At 41.9% G+C, this 10,931-nt stretch overlaps 1 protein-coding gene across 2 annotated transcripts in view; it reads right to left on the reverse strand.

Moving 5' to 3' along the window:
• The window catches only part of MED27 (mediator complex subunit 27), a 98,480-nt gene extending 89,587 nt beyond the window's left edge, over window positions 1-8,893 (reverse strand). The window contains exons 1-2 of one of the 2 annotated variants that reach the window (XM_075519700.1): window positions 8,639-8,893; window positions 5,727-5,871 (exon numbers count right to left, since the gene is read on the reverse strand). In XM_075519700.1, the coding sequence (XP_075375815.1) occupies window positions 5,727-5,871; window positions 8,639-8,844 (351 nt within the window). In that variant the 5' untranslated portion in view covers window positions 8,845-8,893. The remainder of the gene's footprint in view (window positions 1-5,726; window positions 5,872-8,638) is intronic. The other variant, XM_075519699.1, reaches the window with a different exon arrangement.
• Between the last annotated feature and the right edge of the window lie 2,038 nt (window positions 8,894-10,931).

Below are 10,931 nucleotides of genomic sequence, written 5' to 3' on the forward strand. Positions count from 1 at the left end.
AGAATGATAGCTCATTTTTATCTTATCTAATATTGTATCTTCAGTATTACATTAGAGGGCACATATGGATCCTCCTGGGAAACAGCACTTCAATTGTAATGAAGAAAACCTTTTTTCTTAAATAAAACTGAAGAGGAAGGAAAAAAAAAATGTTATCAAGTAGACCTAAATACTGTTCCATGGCTACTACATGCCTCCATGCACCCCACACTCAGCAAAGTAATTTACTTATATGATTTCTACTGATACATAAAGGAAGCTAAAGCAAAGAAGAAAAACCATTTAGCTCTTGCTTGCAGTAAGATCGATTTAAACTTCCTGTGTTTTTCAGCTATAGCTTGTAAGCTCTGTTAAACACCTGGAAAAGTAAAGTTCCTTTACAGCTGCCTGTGTATGTAATTAATGCATTTGACAAGCTGTTGTGTTCCCAAACAGCTGCTTCCATTATATGGACAACTTTACCATCTGCAAAACAATTGGGTAAACTACAGTAAGTAAATATCAGGATAGCAGGTGCTAATAAATAACAAGTGCTGCCAAGATAACACACTTCTGTAAGGAAAGTTTTAATTTTTCCCACTGTACTTTTCTGTACCCCTGGAGCAGGCAAACTTAAGATACCCAGAAACAGAGGAACTAGTGTTGTGACTCACAGGAGCAGTGAAGTAAGGTTTGGGGCAAATATCTCTGAAATCACAACTAAATGCAATTAATCTCTATTGCACTAGGCCAAAGAGTTAGGTCAGTAAATTTGCACCTAAAAGTGAATCTCCTCACAATACATAACCAGCCACAGCTACACATATTAAATGTGGTAAATAAAATAAGTTGAAAAGTGTCAGGGAAGTCTAATCTCCTATGTTAACATTCATATCTTAAACAAAATTTTCTATTTATGCCTGCGAGTATGATCTTCGCTACACTTCCCACCCAGCACTGCTACTTAACCTGAAAAGCTTGTCCATGTGTCCAAGACCAGATCAAAACTGGGCATTTGCTTGACCCAGCATCAAAACAAAGCTGCAAATAGAAATAAATAACTGTTCTAACATCCAGTATCTCATGAACCACAAGGAATGATGATTAATACAGCCTCAGCTGCAATTTAAGGGGGAAATGGTTAGTGACCTGCTGCACCACTTAGACACTCACAAGTCTATGGGGCCTGATGAGATCCACCCGAGAGTACTGAAGGAACTGGCAGATGTGCTCACCAAGCCCCTCTCCATCATTTACCAGCAGTCCTGGCTAACTGGGGAGGTCCCTGCTGTCTGGAGATTAGCTAATGCGACACCCATCTTCAAGAAGGGCCGGAAGGAGGACCCGGGGAACTACAGGCCTGTTAGCCTGACCTCGGTGCCGGGGAAGCTGATGGAGCAGATCATCCTGAGTGCTATCACACGGCATGTAGAGAATAACCAAGGGATCAAGCCCAGCCAGCATGGGTTCAGGAAAGGCAGGTCCTGCTTGACCAACCTGATCTCCTTCTATGACAAGGTGACCCGCCTAGTAGATGAGGGGAAGGCTGTGGATGTTGTCTATCTAGACTTCAATAAAGCCTTTGACATGTTTTCCCACAGCATTCTCCTGGAGAAACTGGCTGCTCATGGCTTGGACGGGTGTACTCTTCGCTGGGTAAAGAACTGGCTGGACGGCTGGGCCCAAAGAGTGGTGGTGAATGGAGTTTACTCCAGTTGGCAGCTGGTCACAAGCGGTGTTCCCCAGGGCTCGGTGTTGGGGCCAGTTCTGTTTAATATCTTTATCAATGATCTGGACAAAGGGATCGAGTGCACCCTCAGTAAGTTTGCAGATGACACCAAGTTGTGTGGGAGTGTTGATCTGCTTGAGGGTAGGAAGGCTCTGCAGAGGGACCTGGACAGGCTGGATTGATGGGCTGAGGTCAACTGTATGAGGTTTAACAAGGCCAAGTGCAAGGTCCTGCACTTGGGCCACAGCAACCCCATGCAATGCTACAGGCTTGGGGAAGAGTGGCTGGAAAGCTGCCAGGCAGAGAAGGACCTGGGGGTGTTGGTTGACAGCCGCCTGAATATGAGCCAGCAGTGTGCCCAGGTGGCCAAGAAAGCCAATGGTATCCTGGCTTGTATCAAAAATAGCGTGGCCAGCAGGACTAGGGAAGTGATCATCCCCTTGTACTTGGCACTGGTGAGGCCGCACCTCAAATGCTGTGTTCAGTTTTGGGCCCCTCACAAGAGAGACATTGAGGTGCTGGAGCGTGTCCAGAGAAGGGCAACGAAGCTGGGGAAGGGTCTGGAGCAGAAGTCTTATGAGGAGCGGCTGAGGGAACTGGGGTTGTTCAGCCTGGAGAAAAGGAGGCTGAGGGGAGACCTTATCACTCTCTACAACTGCCTGAAAGGAGGTGGTAGAGAGGTGGGGGTCGGTCTCTTCTCCCAGGTCACAAGTGATAGGACAAGAGGAAATGGCCTCAAGTTGTGCCAGGGGAGGTTTAGACTGGATATTAGGAAATTTTACTTCACTGAAAGGGTTATCAAGCATTGGAACAGGCTGCCCAGGGAAGTGGTTGAGTCGCCATCCCTGGAGGTATTTAAAGGACGTTTAGATGAGGTACTTAGAGACATGGTATAGTGGTGGTCTTGGTAGTGTTAGGTTTACAGTTGGACTCGGTGATCTTAAAGGTCTTTTCCAACCTATACGATTCTGTGATTCTGTGATTAAGCAAACAAAACTATACAAGCTATTACTTGTGCAATCAATTTTGCCAGAAAAAGTAAGAGTCACATAGGTAGATATGATCCACCTCCAGATTTACAAAATTGCTTAAGTTTTAGGTACATTCATACACTAAAAAAAAACCCCCACCAATTTGGTAGTACTATGCTTTAAAGAGCTTCATGTCTTATTTGGAAGGTTACTGTCACTACATTCTCCAAAAACTGGCCAAGAGTATTGTTTCCAAAGCAGAAATACTGATTTAAGTGGACCAACTGAAAACCGCAGCTTTTAAACAGACTATTATATAGGATAACTTGTGAAATGTTGGGGGTTTTTTTGGTTTGGGTTTTTGGTGTTTGTTTTTTGGGGGTTTTTTTAAGAATTACTATTTCAGGCCTCTAATTGTTCTTTCAGTTTTAGATAAAAAATAGCGCAAAGCTTTTTTTTTTTAAATATATAGTACTATGCATAGCGCTTTGATATAGTGAACAATAATTTGCTTCTCGTGAGATAGCCTAGTTATTACTACTGACCTTACTCATTCTTGTCCTACAAGCTACTACTACGAGCCTCTCCATGTTTTAAAAACAAACAGAATGCATTGAAACATGCAATGCAACGTCTGTGTACTCATTTTCCCTACATTTCATGAATGTCCTTTTTGAATTGCACCATAGCTCCAAAACTCTACTCCATCTATCCTCCCCTGGCAGCCATGTGGCTATTCATGCCATCAGTAATGCATGAACAATCAGAGAGAGAGGAAAATGCCCTTACCTCAGCTCATCAAAAATACAAGCAAGCAAGCCACAAAGGGGTCACAAATTAAAAATTAAATGCGGACAAAGTGTATTGACACATCACCACATCTAAATCCTCCCTTCGAAGCAACAGAAAACACCAGACACATAATAAGAACAGAAGGCAGCCAAAAGATGTAATGAAATAACACTTATTCAAGAAGTGTATTTAGCAATGAAGAATTAAGCAGCAATATACACGAGCATCAATAGGGTCTTCGCTGCTAATGGTAAACCCAGCCGCTAACACCCTCACACAGGCAACACATCTGCTGTTAGAAACAGGGGCAACCTATCCACGCCTGCTGGTTACTGCAAACCCTAGAAAGGATGCTAGTAAAGTTCAGAAGAACCATTAGGTAGAAAGTAGCTATTTAAATACAACTGAAACAGTATCTTTTAATTTAGCTGTAAAACAGAAGTCAAAGACAGAGGTAAAAGAAAAAAACCACTTGTTTTCTCCTGGAACATTTAACTGTGTATATGAGTGCACAGGATGCTAAAACTTTCTGCTTTCTGAATTCAGAATCCAGTATTACTAAAAACTGCTCTTCAAAGCTCCATAACACTCTAAGTTAATAAAAAGCTTCATTAGAACAACTCTGCTAAAGCTATTTCATTACCAGCTGAGTTGACTCTTATAATGACCTAAAGAATTAAATCACTGAAGACTTAATTCCATTACAAGTTTAGAAGTACAAATGTTAGATGGTTTTGTTGTTTTCTGAAAGTAGTAAATGAATTCTTTCTTCTTCAGTACCAATAATCTGCTGCTAACAGCAAGAAACACAAGCAAACATGAAACATTTTCTCAATAAATCTCTACTTAAAAATCCTTCCTGCCCCCAATTTTCCAACCATACCAAATTTCTGTCAATGCAGAATTCTACTGATTTTAGAAGACATTAACACATATTTGTATTCTGAAAAGTGACTGAACAAACATTATTGTAGTATTCATCCAAACATTATTGTAGTATTCTATTTTAAATCTGAATAGTACTAGATTGGTTGACTCAACGTATAACAAGAATTTGCCTATGAAGTACTTGTGTAGTCTGAAAGTCTTCCTTGCTCATGTGTCGCAATAAATAATTTAAAGTGGAATTGCTTCTTTTAATGCCCTAAATATTTTCAGATTTATTGTTCTTGCCTACTCCTGCTGTCTTCTATAAGGTTGTTAAAAGCTACAACTCTGGAATCTCTCACTAGTAACAATTATCATAACAGAAAAGAATCCATCTTTTACCATTTTGTAACAGCTCACTAGTATTTCAAAGATAATTTTAAGAAAGCTTTTAAATACATATTCATTTAAATATTTCTATAAAAAGTAATAAGCATGCTCAAAAAATTCAGGATGGGAACAGGCAACCTGAAACATAATGGTGCTCACACAGAGACCAGTAATAATTGCAATAATGCAATGTTTACTTATTTAATAAAATCAGATGGGAGGAAAAGAATATTTTTGACCCACAAGTAGACTATGTTCAGAGCAGAGAAGGAAAGATACCTATCCAATTTCTGTCTCTAGATATAGTGAGCATACAGGTTTATGGAACTGAATTATGCTCACGAGAAAGAAGTTTCTTTCAACAAAAACAATTTGTTTTTTAAAAATGGAAAAAACTGCATTAACATTATCTGCCCTTTTGTTTTATTTTAACATTACTTAAAATTCAATGCAATATATAGAATCTGAAAACACTAGCTATGTCAAAGCTGTTGAATACAACGTTACTTCTGAGACCAGGTACAAATGTTTTTTAGCAGCAGCAAATGGTATGGCAAGGCATCAAGATTTCTAATGATAAGAACTTCCCTATGTGTTTCTTTCCTAGAAATAGGTTTGGAGGTGACGTAAGCTCTTGATTCTCTGCTCTAATATCCCACTGCCCTCTGCTACAGTGTCTACTGCCAGATGCAAGGACACAATATACTTTTATTTTGTATCTAAATAAGATGCTGAACAGCTAACGTGGAAAGTATTATTCTGCTTGGAGTTAACACCCCCTTTGAAAAACAAGGGCACACCTCAGTATAGCAGAAAATCTCCTCTCAGTTAAAGCACCATTTTTACCCTTAAGAGTACATTTAGGTACATATTATGCTCCTCAACTTCATAACAAACTCAGCAATTTTGACAGTCTCCAATACTCAGAGGTCTACTATATCTCAAATCAAACATTCTGTAGAAATATACAACTAAATTACATTGATGTATTCTGTTACCTTATTTGACCATTTGTAGGCTTGAAGAAGTTGGCTGTAAAGAGGTGTTTTGTCCTGAACAGGATCTAGGCTCAACAGTCCACTATTGTGCAGGGGATGGTTCTCGGACGGTTTACCAACTAGGTTGCTCAGACGCTCCAGTTCACTGAAAGAAAACAGAATGGCATTTTTTTAAAGTCAGATCTCCAGATACAGATATCCGAGATGTACTATCCTCCTGCAGGGACAGCAATCATGCATGAACTCTAATTTACTACCTGTCCGAGTTTTAAATATCTGTCCAATTCAATTAAGAAAGAAAAAAAAAAAAAAAAAAACCAAAAAAAACCCAAATAAACCTTAATCACTGTCATTACCCAAACAATTTAAAGTGGTCTGTTAGAAGCACTGAGCTTAAGACTAAGGAGAGAAAGTACAAGTCAAGAGTCTTTGTAAGAGAACCTGGAAAGAGTCAAACTATGCTGGGTCCTGTTCACAAGCACTTCCAGAACCCAGGGCATCTTCTGAGCAACGCACACCCTCAGGAACTTCAAAATTCTGACTTGAGCACTGGCTGTAATACTAGGGGCAATACTAGAAATATTCTTTCACCCATCAAGCAGGCAGATGCCTCATCATTTCATTAAAGATCTAGAAATTCAAATTGTCCTCATATAAATATACAGAGGAACCGGCACCAGTCCTAAGCCTGGAAATGCCCTTGCAAAGCCTGTGATTACTCTCAGCAAGTATACACATTCCAAGTTCTCAGGGCAAGGAAGCACCTTCTGTTTTCCATGAGCAATTTGTACATTTGTAGATGTGTATAAAATACTCAACTAAAGCATAAGCAGACACTTTTCCCATGAAAAAAAGCTCGCTGTGAAATGATCTATTATTGCTTCATATCTCATTTGTCAAATGCTACATTTAATAATAACAAAAGTTAAGCAATTTTTAAAACTTGCATTAATCAGCTACAGAAGAAAGACTGACTACTTTGCACAGATATAAAATGCAGTTTTTCAAGTGACATGACTAATCAGGTGCCTTTCCTTTTGACTTCCGAATGTTACATCCTCCTCTGAACTTCAGAACTTCCACTAGATTAAAAGCAGGATTCAGACCCTTCAAAGGGTGACTTCTGAAAATCTCTGTAAAGAAAAATCCCAAGTATCTCAATTTGCATTTAATGAAGGTTACAAAAATAAATGCCAACAATCAGGGAACTGACAGTTAAGAGACTTCCACACTTTACAGCAACAAAATTCTCCTTTATTAATCATCATTCCTTCAAGTTTCTACGGCCTACATTCTTTCTAAGCCTCTGGTGCTGTGAACACTCATGAATGTGCTTAGTATTTCCTGACAAAAGAATACAATAAAATAAATGTGCCATAATAAATGTGACAAAAGAATAAATAAAATAAAATAAATAGACATAACAACTAAGGATTTGTTGAACAGGGATCCTAGTCAATACTTTCATAGCGTGAACCAAATTCCACCGATATTAACTTCAAACCACCTTGCTACTTGAAATTTGTGCTTCCCGAACACGTAACAGAATATGTATATAAATTACAATATTTTGGGGCAGTTGTGTTTCAAAAAAGACAAATTACATATACTCAAAAATATTTAAAAAAAGAGTTATCTTGCAAGGAATCAGAAAAGAAATGGTCACCAAAGCACTGATAAGCGTATCCACTAATGGTGTGGAAGAGATGGTGAAAAAGGAACTGGTGAAGTTTGATGAGGAAGCTACTCTCAGGCATGGCAGTAAGGACAGGGACTGACTGTAAAGAATCACACAAGAACTTCACAGCACTTAAATACTGGATGGTAAAGTGCAAAGTAGAGGAGTGTAAAATACTACACACGAGACAAGACAGGTCAGAGCCAATTGCTATCTATTATTGTTTGGGAACAAGATTGCAGGGTTATACCAGGTAATTCTTTAAAAAGCTACTGAGCAAGACAAGAAGGATAACAAAAGGAATGGCACAGCTTCCGTGTAGGGAATCACAAAGCCTCCTCAACTTGAAAACAATGAAAACCAAAGGGGTACAACAGAAGCCTATAAAGCTGTGTACAACATCATTCACAAAAATTATTATCTACCACCTTTCCCAACAGAAGGGAAGAAGTAGGTAACAAATTATATTACCACAATCAAATTGTATTACCACCTATTAGCCAGCAAGAAACAAATTCTGGTACACAAGACCTGGAACCCTAAATCTCAGGAGGCCAGAAGATGTGCTGGGAAAGGGTGGTTACGTGCTAGCCCTGCCCTTGGACACCTGCCTGGACAGCACTGATGGCTTCCAGGAGGATACAACTGAACCCAACAGCCCACAGGATCCGCACGGACCATCGGCCTCAACAGTTTGTCTCTATTTTCGTGAGCACACCTGCTGGCACTAAACACCTATACTTAATGTGGACTAAGTTCCCAGCCTTACAAGTTTTGGTAATAAAATGGTCACTCTTGAACCGCTTGGAAGCTATTGAATAGTCAGAACCTAAAAGGTGATTTTTTTAAAAAAAAAAACAGAGAAATATCTCCCTGCAACCAAAAGCATTCAGCTTGCCACAGCAATCCCCCTGATAGCTCCTTTTTTAAAACAAAACAAGAACAAAACCCAGGTATACATTATGAGCACCACTCATCCCTTCGGAGGCTCTGGCATGAAGACCACGGAGGAGTAACGCGCACGATGTTGGACGAAATAAACCGGAGCGTTTTCGCATTTATTTGCCTAAAACTTTCTCCGGGAGTGGAAACGACACCGCCGGGCGCCTCCGAGGGGAGAGGCCCGCGGAAGCCCGGAACCCCTCTCCCCGCCCCACCGCCACCGCAGGGCCGGGGCCGGGGGCCCGGCTGCACACCGACGCGGGTGGAAGCCCCCTCAGGGCCGGCTGCTCACCCCAGGTCGCGGCTGACGGAGTGCAGGCTCTCCTGGAAGGCGGCCACGAAGCCCTTCTCGCGGCCCTCCAGGGTCTCCTTGTTCCGCATCCCATCCTTCAGGCAGTCGAAGACCCGCGTCACGCTGGAGCGCAGCGCCTGGATAGCGGCGATGGCCTGGGAGAAGGCCTCCAGGTTCACCCCGGGGCTCAGCACCCCCTCCGCCATCTTGGCCGGCCGGGCCCGGCCTCCGCCCGCCGGGCCGTGAGGAGCGCGGCGAGGCCGCGGCGCCCCGGGGCAGGCTGGGAAATGTAGTCCGGGCTCGGCGGGGGCGAGCGGCGGGGCCGGGCGGGAAGTGACGCTTCCCTCAGGGGTGCCGCGGGCGGGAGGGCCGGTTGCCGGCACAAGAGGTCACTTTTAAGCCTTTTATCCTCTTTTTCTAACCTCAGGGATTTCTTCGGCAAAGGCGGGTGTGCCCCGCGCGCCCTGGGCCCCCCGTCTGTGCCAGGAGGGGCTGAGGAGATGCCTGCCCGGCCCCAGGGCGGGAGCCAGGGGCACAAGAAATGAGCACTGGCATGTGCATCTCTAAAACACCGCTCTTCTTCCTCAGAATATTTTTTTCCAGTGAAATGTCCTGATTTCTTCTAATTTCCTGTGCCGTGCATCATTCTCTGCTCATAATACAGCATATATTGCCTCCTCTGGATGCTCTATATGGATTCTTCCAGGCCAGGGTCCTCGTCCTGCTGCAACTATGCTTAGCTTTAAGCAGGCAAGACTACTTCTATAAGCCTTACACTCATGGACAGACTGAATTCAGATTTTAAGGTTGGGCCCCATGTTACAGTTCATGTCTCAGCCATGATTACCACTGAAATCAATAGGACGAGGACCCAGCCTTTATTATTGAATGTTTGCAAAGCACTGCCAAGTTCGACGCTGCTATCACAGCACTAAGTAGTACTAGTTGGATTTTGTAGGAGCTGCTTATGTTTCCGATGCCACCGCCAGCTCTTTTCAACCTTAGAATGCAGCTAAAATGAACGGAGCTAAAATAGATGAAGCGCTGCGCAGGCCAATAGTCACTCCACACAGAGTAAATTGCAGCACAGGGCTAGGTTTTTTGTTTTCTCAACTTCTGAAGTAAAAAACAACCTCTTTCATAAAGGTATTAATTAAATTCAGTAAGCACAATTCACGCACTCAGATCCTTTAGTCAGGGGTGCTTTTTTTTAATATGTAAAATGGAAATGAATACAAGGACTGGCAGATGTGTCAGTGGCCAAGTGAAGCGAGGCTTTGCCCTCCACTCAGTGACACTTTCCTGTCTATCATGCAACGGATTCTGAAAATTGCACCCGATCAATTAAATGTTCTCAGACAACATGTGAGGTATTGATAAGTGAAACCCTATTACTTAGCATGAAGAATGAGAAAATGAAAAAGGCTGCGGTTCTACTTCTCTTGAGCTTAGCAATGCTGTTGTAGCTAAGCACAGAGGTGAAGCAAACCTGGAAGCAATACAGTCTGAAGCAAGGTAGTTCAGCCTACATAAACAGCGAAATATAGAGTGGTATGCTTCAAAGAATCAGCAACGGACTGAGCGCACTTAGTAAGGCAAATATGAACAAGATTGGAATAGTTCTTTACGGAAAAAAGCACTGAATCAAAGAATAGCAGCCAGAGGCAGAAAGGACAGGACTACCTCAGCCAGACTGGCAACTTAAACTGCTTATGGATCTATAATATTAGTTATGTTAGGTATAAAATACCTTTCTTTGGACTACAATAGATTGGGCAAGAAGGGGCTGTGTTATTATAAGGGAATACTTGTAGGCTGAAGGATCATTCCTCCATGGCATTATTCTTTTTTCCTCTCAGTGCAAAGTTCAGACTCAGGGTGCACACTGCAGATGTCTGTAACTTGCTTTATATGCTGTCCCTTGGAAATGGATGATTCTTTTCCATTTCTTGCCCTCTGATGTAAGATTTATTATTTTTAAACATATTTTCAGCTGTTAATATCACATTTATTTTCACTATCTCCAAGATCCCCATCATTGTGGTGCCCAAGTGCAAGGATTTCTGATTTTACATCCTACCTGGAACAGTGAAAAGGCTTCAGAGTTGTTTTACTATTTTTAAACTGCAATGACAAAATAGTGGCCTAGAAAAAAAAAACATAAATACATAAGGAACCGCTTGGAACTTGCCCCTAAAGAACAAAGAGCACAGCATAGAAACTCAAAGGAGGGCGTTCACATTTTTTGCGCCAGGGATCTGCTTTTCCTTGCATAAATGATGAGCCAAGTTCT

Source organism: Mycteria americana, chromosome 17 (genome assembly GCF_035582795.1).
Source record: "Mycteria americana isolate JAX WOST 10 ecotype Jacksonville Zoo and Gardens chromosome 17, USCA_MyAme_1.0, whole genome shotgun sequence".
NCBI lineage: Eukaryota > Metazoa > Chordata > Aves > Ciconiiformes > Ciconiidae > Mycteria > Mycteria americana.